Genomic DNA, 25,950 nt, shown 5'->3' with positions numbered 1-25,950 from the left:
AATTTGTAAACTTTTATGCCGATAAGTAAATACAGTAGACCATGTTAACAGGTAAGAATTAACAGGTAAGACGGAGTATTTATATGAAAGCATGCTATAGAAGGTAGAGTATTACAGATTGAAATGATGGTATTTAACACCGTACATCTCGATAAATGCAATATGACAACCACGCACACCCTAGTCATAGATATAACAGAAGTCCCCATCGTTACCGCCAATATTAGTCAGAAGATCCGAAAGAAGCGTTGGTGGTGCCACCCAAGCCAGATCCACAATGTCGTCGGCAGGCGGGCTTCCAGGGACGACATGCATACGGTTCTCCGGATCCTGCATCTGCCAAATCCACCAAATGCGGTCTATCATGCCGTGGTGAAACCAGAACTACTTGATTAGCTTATAACTCTGCTGCATACAAAACAAGTGAACTTACCATGGGGTCGCCTGGGGAGGCGAAAAAGTCCTATCAAAAAATTAGTCATGTCAGCATAAATTCTACTCTTGTCACACCTTCAACAATTATTCAAATTGCGGGAGAGATAGGGCAAAAAAGGAAAACCGGGAAAAAGAGCAAAGAGAACGGGTTTACTCACACCTCCGGGATCCCCACCAATGGTGTAATGACCCCCCATATGGACACCCCAATCGTTATTCTCAGGCGTACCCAGCATGACCCGCTCGAACTTGTCTGGGTCATCATTCTCGGTGATGAGAGCATACGTGTAGTTGGCTTTGGTGACCGCGGCAGAATACTTGTTCACGTCGCGGCGGAGACACCGTGGGTTGGAGCCGAAACCGTCGGCTTGTGGGTTGGGCGGGACGTCAGGGAGGACGGTACCGATGGGGCCGAGGCTGACGTTCATTCTTTAGGTGTGGGGGTTAGCTTGAGTTTGGGGTTTAAGGTGGTTGGGGTGATTTAGGGCAGATGAGGAAAGAGAAAAAGAGACAGAGACAATGGGAGGTATAATTACTTTTTGAATGGACCTTCAGTTACGCAGCCTCCCCCACCGCCGGGTGGGATCATGTCGTAGGGTGGCTCGAAACCCATGGAGGGAACGCCGTCGTACTCAATAGGGAGACCTTGGCCGCCCACTACAACAACGTGAGTTAATATATACTCGTCACGGGGATGTAAGCGAATAATGTAGGAGTTCTAAGTCGTATCTCAGCAGCAATAATTCCCAACACAATATGATTGGGCAATTTTTACTCCTGAGACAGACGAGAACGGGGAAAGAATAACTCTTGAAGTTGCGTACTGCTGGACATATTGCCGTTGAAGATGGCCGAGTTCACCGGGTCGTCTGCGTAGCGCGCCCAGTTCCAGTACTAAAATATCCGTTGTCAATGCTGGTGTTCGTTATGTGTATGCCTCCAAAGATCTGAAACATACTGGTTGGTATCCTGTGTATCCACATTCCTCGCGAAGAGCCTTTTCATATTGATGGATAAACAAACGATGCGCTGGGAGCAAGTGTGGCTACGAGAATAGATGTAAGCTTGGGTTCAACTGATGTTATCGGGAAGGAAATGTGACTTACTGTTGAATGCAGCTGCATCGCAAATGTCATGTGGTTCGCCACGAAGTCATCATAGCGACTGAGCGCACCGGGGTACTTGTCCCTTGGCGAAATTGGCGGTTTGGATTGTAGGCAAAGGACGGCGGCGATGTATTCTTCCCTTTGTGAAACCGTGAGGTCGCCCCTGAATCACGGAAGTCAGTGGACAGCGCCTTATAATATTGAGATGATGAGACGTACCATTCGAGACGCCTTGCGGCGTTCTCGAGTGTGCATCCTGACTTGGCTGGGTTGGCAGCGAGATAGGCATCAAAGTTCTTCAGTTTGTCCTCCTGCAGCAAGTCGACCTCATCGAGAGCGTAAAAGCCGTTTATCCTCCTGGGTAGCCCAGTTAGCCAAATGAACAGCATCTCATGAGACCAGGAAGATGGGCCTTACTCTCTGATATTGGATTTCTTCCCGACTGGACCTGCCTCCACCACACTGAGCGCGGAAGAAGCCGCAAGAAACCACAAGGGGAAAAACATCTTGGCAGTGTCAAGAATAGCCCAAGAACGCTGCAATGAAAAAATGCGCACTCTCAGCCAGATTCGGATTTTTAACGCATGGAATCTTGAGTGTCTACCTTATATGTAGCAAGAAAGCCATGCATATCATCGCGGTGAGTACCAAGATCGAAAACTGCCGCCATCGCTATAGGCGTTGTCGATCACCAATCTGGGAAAACAGCTAGAAATGAATCATTTTGGGTGGATGTAGACCGGTTATCCAATGAAGAGCAATACTGTATTGCCATATTGGTATGGAAGTTTTCCAGAACGCGGGGTACTTCAGAACGGCAGATGGCCTTTATAAACTTTGAAGTGACAGTCATAGGCTCACGTCATCTAGGCCAATAGACGAGAAGATAAATGTACCCCAGATTTCATATCCATCCAGCAACGCATGCCACGGTTATTTACGATCTGCTTGATGTACTACACCTGAAATGCGGCAGTAGATATTGTCTGCGTGACTGATGCCGAACATCAAATATCATTCATATGTCCGCTAAGAGATATGATTTTAGCCCGCATTGTACAAGTTACTATGAATACGCAGTCTCAATGCTGAATATGCCTTGACGACTCAAATATCTTCTCGGTGAGGCGAGCGGTCACTCGGGACATAATTATAGAGTAATACACATATTGCAATATTGTAAATGTGCTATATCGTGAAGGAAATAATTAATCAAGGGACTTCAAACAGATGTCTGAGACTGCATTCCTGTCTCCGTATACATGATATTGTAAAGTGGTTGATAAATGGCGATGTCATCGTCATTATGTCGAGACGGTAGAAAACCCTATCATCGGATGGCATGGCAATATCCTAATATTTGATGTGTAGTAAAAGATTCACGTACTAGGAACACAGGGCCAAGGGGTCAAGCGGCACGAAGAGCCGATTTTGACTGACTTGATGGCGGAAATATTCTTATTAGAGCTTGTTGAAGTTAGGGGTGTTCTTGAAAAAGCTGATATCTGTATACGACACCGAATTAGCACGATACGTGGGTGCGTCGACAAAACTGCAACAAGGGGACCCCCACAGATCCTAAAAGTTACAGCCGTTTTCTTAGTCCGTTATCTGCCACTTTACTAGTCCCAAATGCCACTCTAAGAGACCTGAAGGACCCCTCGAAATGGCCCCAGTGCCAAGATTTTGTCTTTTACCCAATGGCTGGATGAAAGTAGATCTTTGCCGGGTCAAATCTGGTCATGCATGGGTATGATTAGAAGAACGCGTGTCATCTCCTCAATTAAAAGAAAGTACTAGCACGTCGAGCCGGCAGTGGATTGTTCCCTTGATCCTGCAGCTGATCGCTGCTATTGCGCTTTTCATCCGCCTCCCCTTCTGCCCAGAGTCGCCCCACTACCTTATCCTGAATGGCGGCATGGAACGAGCTGAAGTGGTCTACTATGAGTGAAAGGAACTGCAAGGTAAGATCTACGCTGAGGCCGAAGCAGAAAAGGGGTTCAAGGCGCCCAAGACGCTGATCCACTACTACATGACGGACGAGTCGACCCGCAAGTGCTTTGATTTTTTTATTTTGTTATTTAATCTAAAAATGCTTCATCACGAGCGGCGGCAACAGAATAACCTACTTCGCGCGCACCATAATCGAGACCATGGGGCTCAAAAAGTAGCAGGAGCTCCTCTTCACCGCCATCTATGGCACGGTCAAGGTAGCCACCTTCGCGGTGTGCACCTTCTTCATGAAGGACCGCTTTTGCCGCCGCACCTTGTTGCTCATTGGCACCGTCATAAAACTTGTGCCACTTCTCTACCTCGCCTAATTCCTGAACACAATGGAACTCAACTTGGGTAACGACCCTGGAGCTACCGTCTGGCTCGTTCTTGTCTTCGTCTATATCTTCGCCGTGGGATATGGCATTGGATGTTCCTCCTCCAGTCTGGGCACGTCGGAAATATACCCCACTCGTACTTGCGACGCTATTGTCATCATCGCTTTCACCTATCCAAATTTGCTCAGCTTCGGCATCACGCAGGGCTTCCCTGCATGGGCGCTTCTAGTACCTTTGCCTGCTTTCAGGGTACATGGCCGTCGGTTTTATCTAAGCCTTCCTCGCGTTTCCCCGAGCGCAAGGATCGTAGTATGCAGACTATGGACCAGCTATTCAACTTGTGGTGGCGGGTTGGTTGGGCCCAGAGTGAGACCAAGTTGGTGAAGACGGAGGAGGCGGGTATTCCTGTTCCTGTCAAAGATAAGAGACATGACAGAAACTTGAGGTTCGATCGTCGATGCGAGAGTGAAAAGGAATTGGGTCAAAAGAGATGGACGCATAGATGTCCGAGGGGGAATAAATGATCAAAATGAAATTTCAATGGTTTTATGAAGTTACTTTTACTACTCATGTCCTGGAATGAATACTATCATCATAGTGACGATGTATTTATCTCTGAGAACCGCGTGTTGTGTGAATATTGTATCGAATACCGTACAGTGTTAGGCACCGAGGACACAGGGGTTCCGTATGTAATAGGGGTAACTACAGGTACTTCTACTGCAATTTGGTATCGGTTGATTGATGATTTTGATTCCAACATATCAAGGCTTCAGACACACTTAGGCCTTCTTGGACTAATAGAGAGGGTCCATCGCTTTGCTGGTCCGAGTAGACCTTGATTGTTGCAAATTGTGTATCTTTTCTTTTTTAGCTTTCCAGTTGTGTTGACTCATATGATCACTCGTGCTCACCAAACTGAAAAGAAAATTAATGATGATAATAGTCCTCATTGTTATTAATTTTGGATGACCTGTTATCGTTGAGTGGTAGAAAGGGGGCACCTGACAATGCGATGAATGGCTTCCTGACGGTGACGCTATGGCCGTCGTGAAAGTTCGAGAGCAGGGTTTCCAAGCTGCAACTGAAATTAATTGCCGCAAGAACGCACCATGTCACACGCACCCATTGAGGCAATGAAGTAGATGACCAATAGACCTCCTGTATCCTAAGGACCTAGCCTGATACTCATATTCAGCTCTGCCAACTGAGCTAGAGGAGCTAGAGTAGCGATATGTGTGACGATGATATGGATCACACATTAAGCCATGGAAAAAAGGCAGCGATGTGTTTTTGTCTCGTTGGATATGCGACGAAAACTCGATTGAATATTGCCATGGCGCCATTGCACCATGGGCTGCAAGGTCGGAGAAACCCAACCAATCACCCATCCCCCCCTAATCGGTTGGTTGTCCAATTAGTAAAAAAGATTGCCGTGTGGTTGGACAAGCAGTCAACTAATTTGGGTTAGTTGTGGTTAATTCTTTTGGGTTTGATTATTTGTGCTAAGAAATGAAGCTATCGCTAATCTCGCCGCCGCTATCCCCGAGAAACCTCTTAGCGGAGATAGCTATAGCTTCCTCTGTAGCCGGAACATAAATTAGAGTCCTAGGCAGAGTATATAACTATCCTGTAAGGCGACTCTGTACCAAATTCGTAGTGTCTTGATGCTGGCATTAAGACATGGCCGCTGTGAAATGACTATTCTACCGGTAGATCAAAATAACCGCTCACGTTCAGCTAACATGGCCTGCATTGTAAGGACATCTAGCGCTCTTAACGAAAGCCGTAGGAAATTTAGCTGGCGGTCATAATAGTAGCTAGTAGGGTCACGTATATCCGTATTCATCTTATAGTTACTAAGCTAGGAATCCTGTCAATTAATACAGCGTTTACATACCCATCGCCGTTTATCGTTATTCTGGATATTATAGCTACAGGTCCACGTCCACAAGCCTACAGCGGGTAGAGAAGGTGTAGCTTCAGAAGTACTGAAAAAGGTACTATTAGCGCTCCGGGGCACTAGGGTAGCTATAGGCAAGGTCTAGCGAGATATCGATGCCACCGGGGTCGGCGTTGTAGGGGTGATAGACGCTCTATAGTATAAAGGCAGCGATTGGAGCGCTAGAAGAACATCAATATATTTCAGAGATTTTTCAAGCTAGTAATAAGTCCTACAGAGGTACAGTCCAAGACAACCAATTCATCCAACCAGGCCTCCAGAATGGTTAGCCTTGGCAACCAAAATCCGGAGAATTTTTGGGATCGGATTGTTCGTGCACGACATCCCAACTGACCTGGTTTGGTTTATCCGACCCTTGCTGGGCTGGGTCAAGCCAAGAGCTTTCACGGCACTCGGGGATAAGCTATCCAGCGAATCCTACATAAATACCAATAACTTACTATCGAAAGTGACCAGGTGGGAGTATGAACAGTTAGAGGTCGGTCAAGTCGTCATATTGGTTGCACTTGAGAACATGAAAGCCTGGTACATACCTCATTCGACTACATCAACAAGATGGCCAACTAAGAAATCGCTTTGCCGCGTAACATCCACTTGGATTTTATGTTCCCGTTGAAGGAGCAAAAGGAGGGCACATATGCCTAACCTGTATGTATTGTAGCTAACTCTGGTCCTCTCTTCGAGGGTCTATGTATGGAAACAAAAGGGTTCTTATATAGTCAATGAATGGTAGACTTGCTGATTAATTCAGACAAGTTGTAGAAGCATATAGATAAGTAGGGAATGTTCTATCCTCGCCACATTTCTCGTAATAGAGGTATGTGGGGATGGTCGCCGTTCTAGGTGGCGATAGTGGCAAGTATAGGACCCACATGGCCCACAGGGCCCATATTGTCCAACTCTGTGCCAGATCAGGACGGAAAAAATAGGACTAGCAGCCTTCTTATTCAAGACAGGGGATTTTGGCGTGTACTCGCCGCTATGCCGCTGTGGCGACGCCCCCGAGACGGCAGAGCACGTAATCCTCTTTTGCGGGCTGTTGGAAGGACCGAGGGAACGATTACGGGCCGCTATCGCACCACGGCCACTATACTCTCGCAGAGACCTCGCAACGGCAACAGGAGAACCAGTAGTTAGTGGGACTATTGTAAGGTGGCTGCTAGGGACGGGTCGGACAGCTTCAAGGCCCAGATAGCATCGATCTTCTCAGGGGGGACTTTGTTGGTAGGTTGAGAACCAACGTAGTATGGTAGTGAACGCAACGCAGTCGCCAATAGGGCGAACCGACGACGCAGCGTATGTATTTAGTCCAGCCATTAGGGCACGGTTTGACATACGGGAGTACTAGTAGAGGTACCGGGGGCTTCGAGCCTACGGCATATTTAATAATAATAATAATAATAATAAATTTTATGGCTGGCTGGTTGGCTGTATCCCCAATCCATCACGGTCTTCAGTATAAAAACCTGAAATTTGTCCAACCACACAGAGGCACTCATTCTCCAAATATTCTGGAAGATATTTAACAGCTTAGCACCGAAAAGCGCAGCTTAGATCCGGACGGGAAAGAAGCAATATTAATCATTAAACTCGGAACTTCGCCACGTGGAATAGTTCTGGTGGGTTCAGCTCGGATGGTGATCCTGTGGCTTTTTTTTCATGGCGTTTTGCGGGTTTGGATCTCACCATGGCGCACTACTTTCCGCACTGCGGACGGCATTTTCAATCTTCTCTCTACTCACAAATTGACACACGTCTTTCATGGATCGCCATGGGCTCCCGAGATGAGATGTTCTATTGTATATGTTCTCGTCACGGTCAGCCACCTGGGGAATTACGGTACAAACGATATATGTTTGTGAGCACGCAAGGGGAAACACCAAACACCAATCATCCGTTCCTGTCGGCGCTACTCGGTCGTGGCGTTGTTGGGGCATCGCGCACGACCAACGTACCGACCGAACCATGCAGACACCGTCTTTTATGTATGGCTGACCCCCCAACCAAGGGCGATCGTTTACACAACACCCCGTTCGATTTTGTTTCAGCTCTTCTGACCTCAATCTTCATTTGGAACACGGAAATTTTTCTATACACTATATATTAATTTTCTTTTTCTTTCGGGGGAGTTAGGTGTTGTCTTGGTGAAATTATCATACAGTCGCAATCATGCAGTTGCCACCATGGCTCGTCTGGTACAAGAAGCCGGAGTATCGCGACATCAAGCAGTACTCGGCTGAGGCCAAGAGTGGCAAGCGACCCACGAGCTCGGATAGAAAGAATAAGAGTGCTATTCCTAGACGGCTGCAGTTGAAGCGGATTTTGGATAACAAGACTTGTATACAAAGCACCTTCGTTCATTCGTCAGGAAGAGTTACTGACAAGTGCGCAGGCAGTCCCATGTCACTCTATGACTTCTATATGTACCTGAAGTACATTGAGTTCTCGTCGGAAAACTTGGAGTTCTATATTTGGTGCGCAATGGCTTGCACATGAGACTTATGCTTATTACTGACTCTTGAAATGTTTTTCAGGCTCAAGAACTATGAGAAAACATACTCGAAGACAGGTAGCGTCAGAGACTTCGGAGACACAGACGATGATGGTTCATTACAGATCTCGGAATCGAAGCTAGAGGAGTCCAACTCATCTATGGACTTCATTCCAGACCCCGAAATCGGTATTTGCCCCTTCAATCAGCTAGTAACATTGTACTCACCAATGCAAACAGCCAGAGAAACCCTCGACCACATAGCCGAACTCCTTAGTCCACAGGCCATCTGCGTCCCAGATGGCTTCTGCAACCCAAGCTGCACCGCCAACAAAGTGGTCTTCGATCCCACCACCGCCATAACCAACACCCCCAACGCCGAGAAGAATACACACCTGACCACGACGACCCGTCCAACCGCAACTCAATCTACCCTCCCCAAACCCGCCTTAGGCCAACGCGCCGAGCTCAAGGCCATAGTGCAGACCTACCTCGTCCCCTCCGCCCCGAAGGAACTCAACATCCCGCCCTCACTCCGATCCCAAGCCCTCGCCGGCCTCGCAAACTCCTCCGACCCGGCGCATTTACAGCCCATCGCCGAACATGTCTACCAGCTTCTGTGCAATTGCTCGCACCGGAATTTCGTGCGCCTCGGTATATGCAACGGCACCATGGAAACAATTTGCATGGCGACCGGCCTGGGCATAGTTCTCGTGCTCGCAGGGTTCTTACTCATGTTCCTACGGTGTTTCGTCCCCTCTCGGGGCGCACACAGCCGCTGGGAGTCTTTCGCGGCCTGGCCGATGTGGTGGTTGGGAATGAGTTTGATTCTGTCGGGGGCGAGAGGGAGTTGTTTTTTCCTTTTGTTGTTTTCGCGACGGCAGCCGTTGCCATGGGAGAGGTTCGATGATGGGGCCAGTGTCGTTTCGAAAACATCGGGACTCAGGAGGGCGGTGTCGAGATTGATGATTTTGGATCGTAAGATCAGGGTTAAGGATGTGCATTTGAGGAGGTTGCAGACCAATATTGTAGTGCAGAGTTTGGTTGGGGGCGCCGTGTTTGCAAGTTTGGGGGTTTTATTGTTTGTGTTCTTGCCGGTTTGGAAACAGACTGTGGGGAGGTGATTGGACATGAAGGGTGAAATCGATCGATTGTTATTCTGGTTCGGTGGAGTGCAGTATAGGTATGTTGTATAGTTCTAGCTTATAGGCAGTAGTACTTGTGACTCCATTTTCAGAGTTTGTATACTCTTGAGTCAAATACTCCGAGGTACACATCACTCCAAAACAACTGATATGCCATCAATAAATCAATTAGATAAATTGATCGTATTTAGAAACGAATTGTGGCGACATTTCCCGCAGGCGCTGATCGGGCGTTGACTGGCAAGACATGTTTCAGATGACATGCAGTCGCCAACTGTATAACGCTCATATACTTTGACGCCACATGAGTTTCAGAAATTTCAGACGATCCTTTTAGGGTGTTGTGGGATGTCTCCTTGTGTCAAGATTTCCGCATGCGTCATAATTATGCCCCTATCGACGAACTCGGGGTTCAGACAAGCCAGATTGTAAGGACACCACCATTCCAACCACAACAAAGGGGCAGTAACCATAATTAGCCCTCATTCACTTATGGAGTCATCATATAATATTCCTGCCCAGCTTCCGCAACATATATAATGCTCCCTTATGAAGTATTACTGGATGCAGACCCAGAGCGTTATCGTGCCAAATCAATCAGTCAACATTCTCAACACCAATTCCCTATCGACCACCATGCCGAAAGCACAGAGAGCTGCCGCCTCCACCAGAGCAACGAGGACAACCAGAACCAAGGACGCCGCCGGCTTGTCCAATTTTCCCAAGAAGCCCAAAGCATTTCCCCAACCCTCCGTTGACGAGGATACATTCCCCACGCCCCTCAAAGGCACCGGATTCAAGGACTCCAAGACAGCCCTTTACACCCTCGAAGTAATCAAGCACCGCAGCCTGAGCTACCAGGCGAGCCTGGTCAACACGTTGCACAACCGCGCCAACTCACACCTACACCCCACCCCGGGTATCAAAGCCGCTGCGGCTCTCTTCCATGAATGGCTCGAAGTGACCTACCCAGCGGCTGTGGAATCGCTACGCGGCAACCGGGGCTTCCGACCTATCGTAAGTAAAGACATTGTCTCCAAGCTGCGAGACGAGATGCTCGATGCCGGTTTGGAGCCTCACGAGATGCGCTTCGCGGATTTCTACGTCGAATTGCAGAAGAATGCTAGATTAGGAAACCAGCTTGTAGATAATGATCCCAAAGGACTTGATTGGGAGCAGGAACGGTACGAGGCGCTTTATGAGATTGTACCGGAGGGCAAAGAGACGATGGACGGGTATGATGTGGGCGATTTGTGGGATGCCGAGGGGAGGCCGACGGTAGAGCATTTGGAGATGTTGGCTTGGGGGTGGACGCCGATGCCGCATCGGACGTTGGCGTATAAAGTCGATCGACTTGTTGGGGATGATGAGGAGGAGTGAGACAGTGGACGGGGAAGGGGATGGGTTGATGATTAGTAAAGAATCGCTGTTGCTCTTGTATGTTATTTCGATGTATTGCATTGCTTGACTCCGCATTTGACTTGGATACAAGTCTTGAAACTTGTGTGGTCCATAATGCCACACATCTTGTGTCAGAAGCGGGATGGATGCAAACATCAAGCTGCTGATGGAAAGAAATAGCCAAGTGGTATGGTGTAAGGCGCAGGTGGTGGGCTGGCTTCTGTCTGGGGAGTACGATGACAACTCCCTTGCGGTATCTAGGCAGTCGCTAAGCCTCTTGTTTGCATGCGCGTCCTTGAATTGAGCGATGAGCCTCCGCGCTTCAACCCAGCTCCACGGGCTCAACGACCAAAGCCTGTACTCGGCTGCGTGCCACGGCCGTATCAGTTCCCAGTACTGTTTCCTGTTCTGCCAATTGATCAAGGCCTGTTTGTAGTACTCTTGCATCTCGGGGGGGGGGGGGGGGGGGGGGTGTTTTCTATTTGCATGCGCCTACTTGAGTGTATTCTATACCCAATGTACCAGTCTCGTTTTACCAACTCGTTACGGAGGATTCTGGAGGCCTTGAAGGCCGCACTTCCGTGGACCGGTACTACCGCGTCCCAAAAGTGCTGCGTCTGGAGGGCCGATGCCCATGCCACAGGAATCAAGTAGTCCATAGATACCTGAGTTGATGCGACATGGGCGATCGTGGCAGCGGATAAGTTCCCCAAATCTAAAAAGTGTGGCCATTCGAGAACTGACAGGTGAGTATTGACCCCTCGAAAGATCTCCTCCCCACGGGCGGTTGGGTTTGGGCGGATCAACCCGCCAAAAATAGCCGTTTCAAATGAATCGCCAATCTCGTTGTTCACTTCAGGGTACATGTACTAGTCATGATGATTAAAACTTCGTCCACATCGTGAACATTCGACTTACAGGCTCTTCTCCCCCGGGAATATCTGGTTCCCGTGAAACCCTTGAACGATATGTCGCATGCTATTCGTCGTGTTAAGCCATCCATTCGTTATGTCTTCTGCTGTACGGGGAGTGGGTGCGTACCATGATTTCGTGTAGCATCTGTTGCCAAGAGTGTGTCAGTCGGCTGGAACAGGTCAACCTGCGCTTGAACAGTCATACCACTACCGCGAGGGAGGCTTGTATATTGCATCTTTCCGCCAGTGGTGTCTGCTCGTCGCATAACGCCCGAAGATGGCCAACATGGATCATCGAGGTGATCCAGGACATAGTCGGATCACCTCTCGTATTAGGCGCTCTCATCGAGCCTGTCACACCCAAAGTTTGGAATGGGGTAAAAGTTCCAGCTTCGTCACAGAAGCCCCAAACAGTCGGAATGTTAAGGTCAACCAGCCGCTCGACGATCTCCTCCGCTGAGCGAAGAGGTGTTTGGGCGGCGTCCATTAGCCTTGGATTGTAATCTGGTTATGTTGACCATATATTACAGACGTCCATGTCAAACCCCGCCCAGGTGAGACTTTTTGCGAATAGAAGCGTATTGATCCTGTCATTAAATCAGCACCTCATATTTCATGCTCATCTTATTAGGAGGTAGTCTTCCGCACCAAGGATTTCTTTCTTGGCAGAGGCGCAGGAGGATCCTGTTGGCCAATTCAATAGATATGCTGACCTGCTCCCATATGATTGGGTTGTCAACGGTCCACCATGGCGTGTCGTGCTCCTCCATTTGTGGAAAAGGGTATCGAATAGTATCAGTGGCACGAGCATGCGCCTTTGCAGGCCTCAGATCATACCACCTGGGCTTTGCAAAAAGATTGAGCCAGGAATTTTCGTTGACGGTGATTCTCCCTTGGATAAAGTCATGCCACCGCTTATCTCCTCCCCACTGAGGAACTCCCTGCCATTTCGGTTGGGGGAGGTTCAGGGCCAAAAGACTCATATTCAATATCTAGTGGTGGGAACTCTGGTGCAAGAGCGGAATGATATTGACCATCGAGGCGATGCCAGAATGGATGAGTCGACACGTAAAAGTGTTCTGCCCATGGGGACCACGGGCGATAATAGTCTGAAGGATGAGGATTGGCGTCGGATTTTGACGCTGCATGTGGTTGTGGTGGATGTGATGGTGGGCTGAACAATGCAGCAGGTGTTGATACCGCCATGTTGAAAAAGATGCGGCATCACTCTTCTCCAAACAGGACACAGACAGGACACAGACAGGAGATGCGCACAAGGCCGAACAAGTTTGCACGAAGAAAATAAGGAGGACGAACAGTACCTATTCCCGCCTAGACACGCGGGACAGGAAGAAGACAAAGGTCACGTCCCTGGCCCTGGGATGTAAACAATGGCGGCCATCGGATTAAGAATGCAGTCTCGGGCCACTTGACCCTGGAATGTGATGTTTGCGGCATGTTTTCGAAGACACTGCCTCCCGTTCGTGCTCGAGTGTATGATACGCGATTCCAAATTCAGACCAAGTCGGTCACAATATTCAGGGCTTGGAGGCTTGATGCAAAGTGTGCTTTATTCATTGCCGTCATCTGGTGATGCTTGGGCACGGCAATGGAAAACTGGAGGAAGGCCGTTAGGTCACAAGCACTGCGTTCGTCATCTTCCCAGTTATTACTCCAAAACTTTGGCATTTTCAGGGAAGTAAGAAAATTTTTCCCAAAGAACTTGTAACTATAGCGATAAATTGACTGTCGGCTGGTGTAGTTGGTCACTTCGCTGGTAGATAAGTCCCGATTTGAGCCTCGCCCACTTGGGTCGGTGACGAGTCGCGGGTTCGAATCCCGCAGCTGACACACAAGGGGGTTTAGTCAACCCTTACGGCGCGCTGCCCACCTTGTTGACTTCGCCTACCTAGCGATAATAGGGAGATTGGTGCAGTTTAGGATTACGAGCATCCTAGCCAGTCGACCGTCAAGCACTACGTCGGCGGAATATAACTCGACAGCCGGTCCAGAATTCGAATCGTTAATCCGACCCCTTATCGGACCCCCTCTCGCCGCGATTCTTGCGAGCGTCTAGACCACGTTACGGTCTATCCACTTGAGCGTATGGTTGAGATGTATACGCTCGACGAGAACCCCAATTAGCAGATACTACGACTTGTCGCGACAAAAAATAGTCGAGCATCTTCTGCACATCAGCAGCATCCCACCCCTGAGGACGAATTTAAGTGCCACATTACCACACTTATCGGTAGTTCAGGCAAGGGTTGTAGCACAGACTTAGGGAGGGACAGGAGGTTTAGTAGTCGTTTGGCTACAAGTTTACCTGTATAACCGCCCGCCGCGGCTTAAGGGCCCGCTATATCATCTATAGCCCCTTAAGGGAGTACTTGTAGAGGTACCGAGGGTTAACACCTACGGCGTATTTAATATTATTTTTAAATTGACTCGACCTCAGGATGAAATTGTCGTGACTTCTGCAGGTCATCACCTACTGAGAAGTTCCTAGTAAAAGAATGCCCCACACAAGCTGAGGTGGTCTAATCGATAAAGCTCCCAAATACGTCACCCTCGCACTACACTACATGGAAACCGAATCTCAGGTTCTGAGGTTGCGACTCTTCAACTCATAACTGCAATTCAGTTGTTGTACGCAATCGCGTCGCCCATTTTCTTTCTTAAGCAATTACACCACCACCCTCTGAACCTGTCGTGTGTTCCGCACTGTCGCGAGAATGGCTCCCATATCCGCCGCTGACATTCCCACCCTCAGCTTGCTATACAAGCTCAAGAAGCTCAACGCGTCGCGCCTAGCGCCCGTCCAAGGGGCCACGCCCACCCACAACGACCGAATCGGCCTCATCCGTGGCGACATCACATCCCTCCAAGTAGGCGCCATCGTCAATGCTGCCAACAACAGCCTGCTGGGAGGAGGGGGCGTGGACGGCGCCATCCACCGTGCCGCTGGCCCCAGCCTGCTAGCCGAGTGTCGCACCCTCAATGGCTGTCAAACGGGCTCGTCTAAAATCACTAGCGCTTACAGTTTGCCTTGCAAGAAGGTCATCCATACCGTTGGCCCCATTTACGACGACATCCGCCCCGACAACAGCGAACGCGCCCTGAAGGGGTGCTACACTTCGAGCTTGAACTTAGCTGTGAAGAATGGCCTCAAGACCATTGCTTTCAGTGGAATCAGCACTGGCATCTATGGCTATCCCAGCTTGGACGCCGCGATGGTAGCTTGCGAGACAGTCAAGAATTTCTTGGATAGAGACAAGACTATCGACAAGGTTGTCTTTGTGACGTTTGAGGAGAAGGATGTTCGAGCCTATAATCAAGTCTTGCCGTAAGTGCCTATTTCCCCCTTCAGAGACTAAGGCGTTCTTAAGACGCGCGCAGAGTGAGACTAGAATAATTTGGATTGTCATTGGTTGCTTTGGGATATTCATGTACATATCTTGATGTGGATTGTTATTAACAGAATGCTTTTCAGTCGCTTCTTCCCGCCCAATACAAAAACTTCGACCGAGCAAGAGAAAGCAGCAGAGGAGCAGAAGGCTGAAGCAGAGGCCAAAGTCGGCCAACTTCCCGACGTACCGACGACGGATCCTGCGGATGCCGACTACGCCCAAAAGAAGCAAAAGCATGAAAATAACAAATGATGGATAACCTCTTGATCGAGGACTTATGAAGACATGAAAACATGATAACACGAGGAATGGCAATGAACGACACACCGTTCCCACGGATCTTGGAGTTCTGGTAAAGGATACACCCACTAGGCTATCAGGGAAAAGAAGGGAGATAGTAAACTAATGAGATACTTTTGATACTGGGGATGCAACTGGTTTTGCCTTGCGAAAGGTCATTAATATTTTCGTACTACTAATGAACAGGTACAGTGGGTACAGGTGGCAAAGGGGGCTTGATTTCCTTGAGCGCTCTCAACGAGGCCAAAGCTTCTACCCTCTTCCGAGAATTCAATTGAGCTAGTTTGAATGAGTACGCGGAGATCGGGCATTGAAATACATATGCATTTTGTATTTGGTCCTTCCTTCGATGAGTGGTCTTCTGGTCAATCACAACACCAACCAACTTATAACATCGATTCGACTACAGGACTCATCCACAACTACACCCAATCTCCCTCGTCAAACATGGAAATTGGCCCTTCCAAACTCCAGTTGCAAATCCTCAGAATCAAATTCAAAAAGAGACTCGTCGATTGGAGCACTTCAACTCAAAACATTGCCAGTTAAATAGCTGGTTCGTATTCTGGGCAGCTGAGCTGACATCACCATGAGACTCGCTGCCAGCTTGAAGCGAACATCAACAACATGAACATACAAGCGCAAACGAAAGTCAATGTCGAAGGACATGCTGCATTCATGCCGAAGCAACAATAATCGAACGATCCCCTTCGCGACAGCCCAAGGGTACAGTCTCTCTGGCCCTGCCTTAGCATACAGTGGTCATCATAGCTGTGTTCGTCCCACGGTGATGTAAGCTCAGCTGCCCAGAATACGAACCAGCATCCCACTATCACGGGCCGGACTCACTGATCGACTGTCCAGTCTCAGATCGGTGCCCACAAAAACGCTTCCTACCCGCTTGCTCAAGTCGCGCGTCTTTCTCCTTCGCCAGGCGTCCAGCATCCACCTCCTACCGGCTTTTCTCGCAGAGTAAGGTGATATGTCCACCCGGTGCAAGGTTTTTCTGGTTGGCGGGACGTAAGACGAAGTGGATGGTTCCAGAGTTGAAAAAGACGGTTTGCCAAAATCGGAGGATTATGTATCTCCATCGCGCCTCGGTGAAGTCTTGCGGTGCTGCCATCAAAATATGAAGTTCTTATCATGTCGGGTGTGACATCCATCCGAAATCAAACAAGGCTTCTTGGGCCGTGGTCCACGTCGCAAGGCCGTGAATGCCATATGCGGTACCGTATGATGAACCCCCTCTGTAAGCAGCACCTATTCCATAATGTCCTTCCACTGGTTCCACCCCTCTCTCGTCGCCGTCAGCCTCTCGGCTCTGTCTCTCGCGAGGACAAATTTTGTATCCGGGATAAAAGTAGATTCATTGGTCTGCAAGCAGGCATTAGATCTTCAGCCAAGCTTGGATATTGTGACCAAAAATAATCTATATACTTTGCCGGGGTAGACCATACTTTGGGATATTTTACGGAAATATATCCAGTAACCAGGTAAGGTCGCATCGGTATCTCCTTTTCAAATGGCCATCTAATTGGAAATTTATCTGCCAGTTTAACAACCGCCAGTTCATCCTGTCAGACTTCCTAAACTGGCATTCCCTCCTCGTCCATATTAGGGTGTGAGAGATAGTAAACAAGATAGTCTAGGCTCTCCTTCTTGATTACAATGATTTGCATAATCGGCTTTTCATTTCAAGTAATATTGAGTTTCAAAGCACAGATCCTTTAAGCCATTTACGGTGCCTACACTATGCGAGTTGCTGTTATATGCAATTATTACGGATTGGACCTTAAACGTATGTACTGTCCAGGCAGCGATGGCACCTATAGCATAGTGATAATGACAGTATTGTGTGAAGATGACAGCAGTGCAAACAAACTGAAACTATCAGAGTACGCGGCCTTTCGCCTTCATCCTTAAACCACAGTCTTCTTGAAGCATCCCCATCCCGAGTCGTTCATATCCATCCTGATTTTCCAAAGGCCTGACAAACAAAACAAAATACAGGCAGTTATCCATTTGGACCCACCGACGCTTCGCAACGACAACCATGTACTGTACCTTGGGAAGGTCAGTCTCGTCAAAACTTATCCATCCTTTCTTCATCCCCTGCAAATCTACAAGCTGGTATCGCACATCATCCCTATCTTTCTCTATCTTCATACCATTGTCTGTGAACTCCCAAATAGTGGCGGTCACAGCTCCCTCGTTGAGCGTAAGATCCAGATCCAGATCCAGATCACCAAATTTATCGGGCACAAATTCAATAGCCCCTTCATAAGCCATCCAAGACCATGACGGCATGAAGGCCTTGTAATCAATCCGCTTCGTTTTCGGCCCCGACGATCGTTTCCAAAGAAGGGTTCTGTGAAAGTACCACTCAATAATGCCATAATGTATTGGGCATGGCAACGCGCGTCCGATACGATTTAGTAACCCCGAAATAGCAATAGCTCTATCGGTTGGTTTGGAAATACCACGCTGCGTGTAATCCTCTAACAAGGACTGAAGGAATCTTAAGGTCTCAGCGAAACCCGAGCTATTAAGTCGATCGGGAAACTTCGGGTCAAGCCTGTAGTAATTCGTAGTGAATCGGTCGCTGTAGAATAGTTAACGTGGTTACACTTTATCGGTATATTATGCTTCTTACCATTTTAAGAAGAGGTTGTGTCCCGCATAGATCCCTTCCCCACATTCCCCATATACTTGATTTTCACAAAAGTGGATTGTTCGTGATGAAAGGAGTCTCTCTTGCATAACCCAGGCCCGTTTGTTCAGATTAGCCTTATTAACTTCCGTCTCAAAGTCTGCTATATTTGTCGAGACGCAGATGTGCTGTCCTGATCCTTGTTGAATAAATATGCTTTGGTTATCCACAGATTTAATTGAAAACCCAGCGTCAGAGTTTTTGGCCGATGTTGCAGCTATCGTGCAGTATGCTGAGGCGAAAACCTTTTCCATTAGTTGGGACTGTTCTGTCCAGTCGCCATCTGGACCTTGGATAATACATAATGAGTCAATCCAAAGGTATCGTACACCAAGCTGGCGTGTGACCGTAATAGCGTCTTGGAAGGTCTTTGGAAGTTCGCTTAATTTGAATCCCTTTTGACGAGTTTCAAGGTTATCTTTCTTTGTGAGATAGGGCAGATGCAAATTGGGATTCGATTGACCCCAGCAATGAGACAAAGCAACGTATTGTGGTATTTCGTTGGCAGATCGTGCGGTAAAATTGTCAAGACGTAGGTCATCCGGGTTACTATATGCAGTAACGTTGAGAAGGCGGGTCGGTACGTATTCGGCGTGCTGATTCATAATCTCGGGCTTCCTACATTGATGGTTCTGATCGCATTGGACAAGCCAATTGTGCAGTGGTTGAACGGAGGAGGTATTTAGGATACGGGTGGGGGGGGTTCGAGGTCTTTCCGAGCCTGACGCGGAACCTAAATTAGCCAGTAAGTTCAAGTGAATATATAAAAGGCAGGGGAGAAGGCTCTACCAGGATATAATCGGAAGACAGGTATAGTCCCTGACGCTCCAGTAATATGTAATTCTATTAACGAATCTGTGTTCTTAACGAACGTGTCCGACGCGTGGGATTCGCTAATATTTCTAACTTGTTCGAGTATAAAAGCGCAGAAAGGACAGGCATATGTGTTATTGCCTAGGTTCGAAAGTTTGACCAGTCCATTAGAGATTAGAATTGGACTGCAATCACCGCATGGCCTAATCGTCGGAGAATGACTTTGCTCCAAAGACCTGCGACAGAATTTATCATCAAAATAAAAAAATAATATTAAATACGCCGTAGGTGTTAACCCTCGGTACCTCTACAAGTACTCCCTTAAGGGGCTATAGATGATATAGCGGGCCCTTAAGCCGCGGCGGGCGGTTATACAGGTAAACTTGTAGCCAAACGACTACTAAACCTCCTGTCCCTCCCTAAGTCTGTGCTACAACCCTTGCCTGAACTACCGATAAGTGTGGTAATGTGGCACTTAAATTCGTCCTCAGGGGTGGGATGCTGCTGATGTGCAGAAGATGCTCGACTATTTTTTGTCGCGACAAGTCGTAGTATCTGCTAATTGGGGTTCTCGTCGAGCGTATACATCTCAACCATACGCTCAAGTGGATAGACCGTAACGTGGTCTAGACGCTCGCAAGAATCGCGGCGAGAGGGGGTCCGATAAGGGGTCGGATTAACGATTCGAATTCTGGACCGGCTGTCGAGTTATATTCCGCCGACGTAGTGCTTGACGGTCGACTGGCTAGGATGCTCGTAATCCTAAACTGCACCAATCTCCCTATTATCGCTAGGTAGGCGAAGTCAACAAGGTGGGCAGCGCGCCGTAAGGGTTGACTAAACCCCCTTGTGTGTCAGCTGCGGGATTCGAACCCGCGACTCGTCACCGACCCAAGTGGGCGAGGCTCAAATCGGGACTTATCTACCAGCGAAGTGACCAACTACACCAGCCGACTCATCAAAATAATAAACCCATAAATTGTCCACCTCCTATTAGACAGGCATAAGTCAGTCCATATCCCACAGCTCGCGACGTCCAGGCAGTTACTTACGTTCTATTCCCATCAGACAGGCGGGCGTCAGTCCATATCCCATATCCCACAGCTCGCGATGTCCAGGCAGTTACTTACGCGCTATTCCCATCAGACAGGCGGGCGTCAGTCCATATCCCACACCTCGCGACGTCCAGGCAGTTACTTACGGGCTATTCCCATCAGACAGGCGGGCGTCAGTCCATATCCCACAGCTCGCGACGTCCAGGCAGTTACTTACGAGCTATTTCCATCAGACAGGAGTATATTAGTATAAACCACTTAACGAGCATCGGATAACTAACTTCCTGATTACTAGATTTAGTTAAAGAGCTATTTCATTGTAGTTACGTATATTATACATTCTAGGATACTCTTGTCAGCTTAGATATTATATATCCTATTAAATTAGAGAACATACTATATAGGCTCCGACCTGGTTTAGTGCCATGTTATCGAGTCCTCAGGTTTTTTGATCCTACAAGTTAACCGCAAAATTGTGTAAATTTTCAAAGATATGTTCTGTCGAGAGCCCAGATATTTTGATCTTACAAGTTAACTACGGAATAATGTAAAACTATCGAGATATTTTCTATTAAGGATGAAGAGAAGCGGGGTAAATCACGCCAAGACATATCACGTCATATCCAACCATAACTATTATCATTGGACGAGCCTTCAACTACCTGAGGCACCTATGCAGAGTGCAATTACATTTCATTACCTGACACAGGGATGGTCTGGTGGAGCTGATGTTCATCCCCAAGTGTTCTATTAAGAGTTATATAAGATTATCTCGAGTAGTATATAATGACTGTAAATGCTCCTACTATTACAGCAATGTGGAAGCCTCCTCAATAATTTAATTATTCCACTGCATGGTATGGAAAAGCAGGCTAATGTTAGCGTAAGATATCGACCACGACTACGTAGACATCGTCATACGATCCGTTCAGGAACAGCTGTATGTGCTACACGAGGCAGGGGACGGACCATTGGAGTAACGTAACTGCCTATGTGTGTAGTAGATTGAATAATATATTCGTCTATCACTGCAACGTTACTGCTGTTTGGCCGGGCCGCGCCCCTACTAGGAAGGGGCGCTCGTGCCTTTCAGGTTGAAACTTGATGGGATATATGTGACAGCAACGCGCACGATGTAAGTTCTGTAAATGGCCAAGAGGGTTTCTGCTTTGAACCGTTTTCGTTTGAAACAGGAAGCCGATTTTGCAAGTCACTATACCTCGAGCCGTAAATAATGGAAGAATACAAGAGTTGAAATCAGAACCCACACTTATGTATCATCAGGTGGATCGGATTGTGAAAGAACAAAATAATTGCCGAATACGTCACGCCTCGACCAAATGCGATGCAAGGCCAAGAACTTGAGTTATGTCATCTTTCAGCGCCGAAGGTGACTGAAAATTAATAAAGAAAAGAATTGATGTGGCTTCATAAGCTGGGGTGGGGTTACCGGATGGATCGGGATATATAACCACATATTTCTCATAATATACCCTTTTCTTGAGAGGAGAAGAAGATATCCTTATAAAAATTTAGCGCCTACACGTAGAAACTGTAAGTTTGCGACTGGCTATCTCATGGATACACAATCGGCCCTGCTTGGAAATGTAGGTAATGTTATAATGGGTGGACATCCTAGTGTTGGACCGTCAAGGCTACTACACCAAGACTACCAGTCTTCGAAGGACATATGGCCACGCACCGTACTTTATGGGCCAATATGACCACCACCCATCGAACGACACAAGTCCTGCCTGTGGGACAGGCATCAGTCATTCCTGTCTATATAAGGCCCTTATGGCCGCCGTTCAATTCGTTCAGGACTCTCCAGACATCATGACACTTTGAATACAAGACCATTTACCCACAATCCAACACCTAGATTGCCAGGCAGATGCAGGAGGGGCGAATCAGTCGATCTCGCACTAGCTTACGTATGTGTTGTACTGCACAAAGTTCCTTCTTCTATAAAGGGTGGAAGCGGGAAATATCCAAGGATAAGAGCCAGGCTCTGTCGAGTCTCCTTCGTACGCCGTTGGGGAACACGCAGAGGGAGCCGGTGCTTGCAGGGGCTGACGGGCTAGTCGAGGGGTTGTATCACGGCTTTTCGGCTTGATCTGCTGCTCTCCACCAGTGTGTGAGGATGGCAGTGCATAACCCTGAGCCCTGGCGAGCGCGGCATCCTTGGTGGTCGGCCAAGGCGGATATGACGGTAATGTACGTTGCGGATACCAAGCATGGTTAGGCATTTTCGGGCAGCATGAGAGTCTCTGGAGATCGTCGCATCTTGCTAGCTCGTCTCCTATTCAGAAGCGACAAACACCCTCCATATAACCTCCTGGGAGCCCGCCGTTTCCTCAACCGTCTCTGTATTCAACTTCGCCAACTTCGCCGTCGGCCGAGACTTCCTCACCGGAGCCCCGATTGAGATTATTCCCCCCCACAAAAAAAAACCCTCCGTACTTTCGCTTTCCCGGAAGTATGTCCTTCTCTTTTTCGGGGCTGTAAAGCCTAAGGTTAAGACCAGGGTTAGCCATCGATCGTATTGCTGGCATTTTGACCCACTCTCGCTCGCTGACCAGCGAGCGGCCTTAAGGACGCTCGTCGAGCGTTGACGTATCGCTAGGTGGGTCGCTCGGCGAGAATGGTGATAGTTTTTGGTGTTTTGGTATTACTACATAACCTCGTCGTCCAGCCCTGAGAGGCCAGCTGCTCTTACAACAAGCCGCCAATCATTGTATCCACCAAATGGAGGGGAATTTGTGGTGTGTACACGCCATTCAGACTCCAAGACCGTATGCTCTGGGCCTGTGATACGATCCATCGGCTTAGGCGATTCCTCAACGGACTCAACATACGCCCTGCGCTGTTGAATTGACGCTCAGTCTCGCATGTTGACGGAGGTATAGTAAGGTAATCTATAGCCATATAGCTAAGCCGAGGAAAACGTCGCTGACCAACATCCCTCCACCATCGTATTGGGTTATCCTTGTATACTGCGATGTCGCAGACTGGCTCGGCGAGGTATAGATCGAGCTCATCTTCGATTGGCGGCAGCGGTTGGGTAACTTGGGCCGGACGCTTCGCCCTAGACTTGTATATCTTCGTCCTTCTTGTCGCCTGGGTATTCTGTATGCTTTGCGTACCGGGGTCGGGTATCGTGGAGTTGTTACTACGTTGCCTAAAGAATAGACGTCTTTGAGCAAAGCTCATCGAGGCCACGCTCTGCTCAGTTGGACGCTCGCTGGTAATTACGTCCCTATGGCACATCTCTAATTAGTCATTATCGCACAAGAGCACGCTAACTTACTTGGTACTATAGTTATTAACCCACTCCATCCTTAGCTTGCCCATTACGTCAGCCCTCCACGTATCTTGCTGCCGACAAGGTATCGACGACCAGGCGTCGTCGAGATGCTTCATCTTTCGGCAAGGATGGAAGATTACGGCAGCATAGTACGCGAGCCCCGTCATCTTGGTATAGAACTCGTCGAGCTTTTTCCAACCAAGACGCAAAAAAACCTGGAGTGTGCGGCGCGTTTTAAGGTCAAGTCCTGTAAAGAAATCGCGTATTAGTACTAGCTAAGGGAAAATTTAAGCGCCATACATTCAAAGATTGGGATATCTTCACCATTTAGCTGACCATTGTGAGACCTCTTTTCTATATAGACAACGCCCTCATTGGCAGAGCGCTTGAGATGGTCAAGCAAGATCTCGAATGAAGGGAAGTAATCCCATATGCCGCCGGCCTTGCCCTCCTCGTCATCGTTGACAACAGCGCGCGATTGCAGGCTTTTTGAGATAACTGCGAAGTCCCTTAATACGAGCTGAATAGCCCGGATCACGCGCCAATCATTGGTAGTAAGGCCATACTTGAGGATCTAATCAGGCTAACATTGTCATCGAAGAACAGGTCAACGTCATCCTGTAAATCGGTCGGAATTGGAGATTGCGAGGCATTGGCTTTATTGGCAATTAGTTAGGGGACTCTAACGGTCCTAAACACCAAAATAGGGTCACGATACCACTCTAGCTCCACTTTCTTAGCTTCAACCCCTATCAACAGGGCCCGACCCCTAGTAACTTCCAGGGGCACCCTACTCTCGCCGAGACTTAGCGAGCGATCCAGGTCAAGACCTCTCGCCGCGAGAATTTGCAAAGCCCTTATCACTCGTCGAGATCTTGAGTATGCCAGACCCACTCGGCGATACGCTCGTTCTTGGCGCCAAGGCTCGCCGATCCCCTCGGCGAGCGCTCGATCGATGGCTAACCCTGGTTAAGACTATAATTAAGGATAAGGAGTGTTGCGCTTCCATGGGCCACTTGCAAGTCCGCAACAGTGCCTTGGCATTAAATGAGACGGTGGCCTGGGTGTGTTTTATGAGGAAGGTGCCGCATTTTGAGGCGGTTATGCTGGATGAAGTGATGAGGGGGCGGTTTCTGGGGTCTGTGAAGAAGGAGACTCATTGGGGCGGGGAGGATGTGGTCATGAGTGATTTAAGATTGAGGAAGACTGAGGAGGAAAGATGCCATTGTGTGAAATAAGGTGAGATGAGATGTGAGTGATATTGTGAGAAGATTGATGATTATTGTGGGCGTTTAAATTATTGATATGGATGCAAAGCAGATATTTCTCTCTGCATGAAACGAGATATTGGACCGGCTGTCATTGCTGGGCAATTGTTTACAGCAAGAATGGAATTGTGCCGACAGGGAGGGCAAATTCTATTGTTTGAACAACCACTTGCTACTTCGTTATTATTTTGATCCATGTACTTTCTCACCACATTCTCGAGTGTACACCTCTGTCTACCCAAAGAGCTTTGGAGCCTGGCCGGCTCAGTCGTCAAACGCTCAACTCGTGTGGTCTCGTCTCGTCTCATCCACTCGCACCCAAATTACTGTTTACAAAGAAGTAAGTCAGCAAAATTTCCAACAACGTAGCGGTCGTATTGAAGATGGAAACTGCATCGTGTCCTAAATTAGGGTAATACTTGCACACAAGCATCATTTTCGCTGTCGATCCTCAGTTACATTACAGTTATTTTAGCCAAAAACATACTCTTTACCAGTTCCACTGCCCTCCTCGGCCACTGGAGGAAGAGATGTCTCACCGGAGCAGAGCATCACGATCGCCAGCGACGCGCTATCGCTGAGGAACCGGAGGGCCCTTCGATGCAGATACCGAAAGGGGGCAAGTATTTCGGCCTGAACCGACTGGAGGCGTCTACGCTGTGCCAGATCAGGACGGAAAAAATAGGACTAGCAGCCTTCTTATTCAAGACAGGGGCTTTTGGCGTGTACTCGCCGCTATGCCGCTGTGGCGACGCCCCTGAGACGGCAGAGCACGTAATCCTCTTTTGCGGGCTGTTGGAAGGACCGAGGGAACGATTACGGGCCGCTATCGCACCACGGCCACTATACTCTCGCAGAGACCTCGCAACGGCAACAGGAGAACCAGTAGTTAGTGGGACTATTGTAAGGTGGCTGCTAGGGACGGGTCGGACAGCTTCAAGGCCCAGATAGCATCGATCTTCTCAGGGGGGACTTAGTTGGTAGGTTGAGAACCAACGTAGTATGGTAGTGAACGCAACGCAGTAGCCCATAGGGCGAACCGACGACGCAGCGTATGTATTTAGTCCAGCCATTAGGGCACGGTTTGACATACGGGAGTACTAGTAGAGGTACCGGGGGCTTCGAGCCTACGGCGTATTTAATAATATAAATATATATTTCGATGAGATATTGGCTGTTACTCTATGACTTTTAGATGACGTAAACACTAAGCAGACGCTAGTATGCTGAATGTAAGCTTTGAGACTACACTGTTGTCTATGAGTTGTAAGTATGGATTATCATGTAAAAGTGACTATTTTA

The 25,950-nt window shown here is 48.3% G+C and overlaps 6 protein-coding genes and 2 non-coding genes across 8 annotated transcripts; 3 read left to right on the top strand and 5 right to left on the bottom strand.

The window, feature by feature from the left end:
* Positions 1-180: 180 nt before the first annotated feature.
* Positions 181-2,047, bottom strand: BCR38DRAFT_406885 (uncharacterized protein; the record flags this gene model as incomplete). Its single annotated transcript, XM_040858103.1, has 9 exons — positions 181-384; positions 434-463; positions 594-864; positions 972-1,092; positions 1,260-1,329; positions 1,394-1,480; positions 1,542-1,704; positions 1,761-1,898; positions 1,959-2,047. The coding sequence occupies 9 exons, from the start codon at positions 2,045-2,047 to the stop codon at positions 181-183; spliced, it is 1,173 nt and encodes a 390-aa protein (XP_040719297.1).
* Positions 2,048-8,003: 5,956 nt separating this feature from the next.
* On the top strand, positions 8,004-9,449 carry BCR38DRAFT_335935 (uncharacterized protein; the record flags this gene model as incomplete). The annotated part of the gene is made up of 3 exons (XM_040855422.1): positions 8,004-8,172; positions 8,227-8,308; positions 8,369-9,449. 3 exons carry the CDS (start codon positions 8,004-8,006, stop codon positions 9,447-9,449), a joined length of 1,332 nt encoding a protein of 443 aa, XP_040719296.1.
* Positions 9,450-10,413: 964 nt separating this feature from the next.
* On the bottom strand, positions 10,414-12,463 carry BCR38DRAFT_142554 (uncharacterized protein). The gene is made up of 6 exons (XM_040853642.1): positions 12,434-12,463; positions 11,991-12,372; positions 11,913-11,930; positions 11,790-11,849; positions 11,368-11,740; positions 10,414-11,236 (listed from the first exon to the last, which is right to left on the bottom strand). The coding sequence occupies exons 2-6, from the start codon at positions 12,270-12,272 to the stop codon at positions 10,599-10,601; spliced, it is 1,371 nt and encodes a 456-aa protein (XP_040719295.1). The 5' UTR covers positions 12,273-12,372; positions 12,434-12,463; the 3' UTR covers positions 10,414-10,598.
* Positions 12,112-12,999, bottom strand: BCR38DRAFT_142559 (uncharacterized protein). The gene is made up of 2 exons (XM_040853643.1): positions 12,434-12,999; positions 12,112-12,372 (listed from the first exon to the last, which is right to left on the bottom strand). The coding sequence occupies exons 1-2, from the start codon at positions 12,766-12,768 to the stop codon at positions 12,294-12,296; spliced, it is 414 nt and encodes a 137-aa protein (XP_040719294.1). The 5' UTR covers positions 12,769-12,999; the 3' UTR covers positions 12,112-12,293.
* A 534-nt stretch (positions 13,000-13,533) lies between these two features.
* On the top strand, positions 13,534-13,636 carry BCR38DRAFT_t95. The gene has a single exon. It is a non-coding gene; the product is annotated as a tRNA-Thr (tRNA).
* A 712-nt stretch (positions 13,637-14,348) lies between these two features.
* On the top strand, positions 14,349-15,823 carry BCR38DRAFT_521927 (macro domain-containing protein). Its single transcript, XM_040865208.1, has 2 exons — positions 14,349-15,131; positions 15,279-15,823. The coding sequence occupies exons 1-2, from the start codon at positions 14,521-14,523 to the stop codon at positions 15,445-15,447; spliced, it is 780 nt and encodes a 259-aa protein (XP_040719293.1). The 5' UTR covers positions 14,349-14,520; the 3' UTR covers positions 15,448-15,823.
* A 1,545-nt stretch (positions 15,824-17,368) lies between these two features.
* On the bottom strand, positions 17,369-20,185 carry BCR38DRAFT_508452 (heterokaryon incompatibility protein-domain-containing protein). The gene is made up of 4 exons (XM_040864973.1): positions 20,149-20,185; positions 18,995-19,285; positions 18,149-18,938; positions 17,369-18,097 (listed from the first exon to the last, which is right to left on the bottom strand). Exons 1-4 carry the CDS (start codon positions 20,159-20,161, stop codon positions 17,386-17,388), a joined length of 1,806 nt encoding a protein of 601 aa, XP_040719292.1. The 5' UTR covers positions 20,162-20,185; the 3' UTR covers positions 17,369-17,385.
* BCR38DRAFT_t90 lies at positions 19,871-19,973 on the bottom strand. Its single transcript has one exon. It is a non-coding gene; the product is annotated as a tRNA-Thr (tRNA).
* Positions 20,186-25,950: the final 5,765 nt, after the last annotated feature.

This window comes from Pseudomassariella vexata, assembly GCF_002105095.1.
Source record: "Pseudomassariella vexata strain CBS 129021 chromosome Unknown BCR38scaffold_3, whole genome shotgun sequence".
Classification (NCBI taxonomy): domain Eukaryota; kingdom Fungi; phylum Ascomycota; class Sordariomycetes; order Amphisphaeriales; family Pseudomassariaceae; genus Pseudomassariella; species Pseudomassariella vexata.
This window is presented reverse-complemented; position numbering and strand designations above follow the sequence as displayed.

Bases quoted from the DNA above. Each gene is read 5' to 3' on its own strand.
- BCR38DRAFT_521927 (XM_040865208.1), top strand. From the start codon at position 14,521: ATGGCTCCCATATCCGCCGCTGACATTCCCACCCTCAGCTTGCTATAC. The intron at 15,132-15,278 runs GTAAGTGCCTAT...AATGCTTTTCAG, and splicing joins GCCTATAATCAAGTCTTGCC to TCGCTTCTTCCCGCCCAATA.
- BCR38DRAFT_142559 (XM_040853643.1), bottom strand. From the start codon at position 12,768: ATGAGTCTTTTGGCCCTGAACCTCCCCCAACCGAAATGGCAGGGAGTT. The intron at 12,373-12,433 runs GTGCGGAAGACT...ATTTAATGACAG, and splicing joins TGCCAAGAAAGAAATCCTTG to GATCAATACGCTTCTATTCG.
- BCR38DRAFT_508452 (XM_040864973.1), bottom strand. The intron at 18,939-18,994 runs GTAGAGCCTTCT...TGGCTAATTTAG, and splicing joins TGTCTTCCGATTATATCCTG to GTTCCGCGTCAGGCTCGGAA. The intron at 18,098-18,148 runs GTAAGAAGCATA...ACTATTCTACAG, and splicing joins CACAACCTCTTCTTAAAATG to CGACCGATTCACTACGAATT.
- BCR38DRAFT_142554 (XM_040853642.1), bottom strand. From the start codon at position 12,272: ATGGACGCCGCCCAAACACCTCTTCGCTCAGCGGAGGAGATCGTCGAG. The intron at 11,741-11,789 runs GTAAGTCGAATG...CATCATGACTAG, and splicing joins TTCCCGGGGGAGAAGAGCCT to TACATGTACCCTGAAGTGAA. The intron at 11,237-11,367 runs GTAGGCGCATGC...CGTGGCACGCAG, and splicing joins TGGGTATAGAATACACTCAA to CCGAGTACAGGCTTTGGTCG.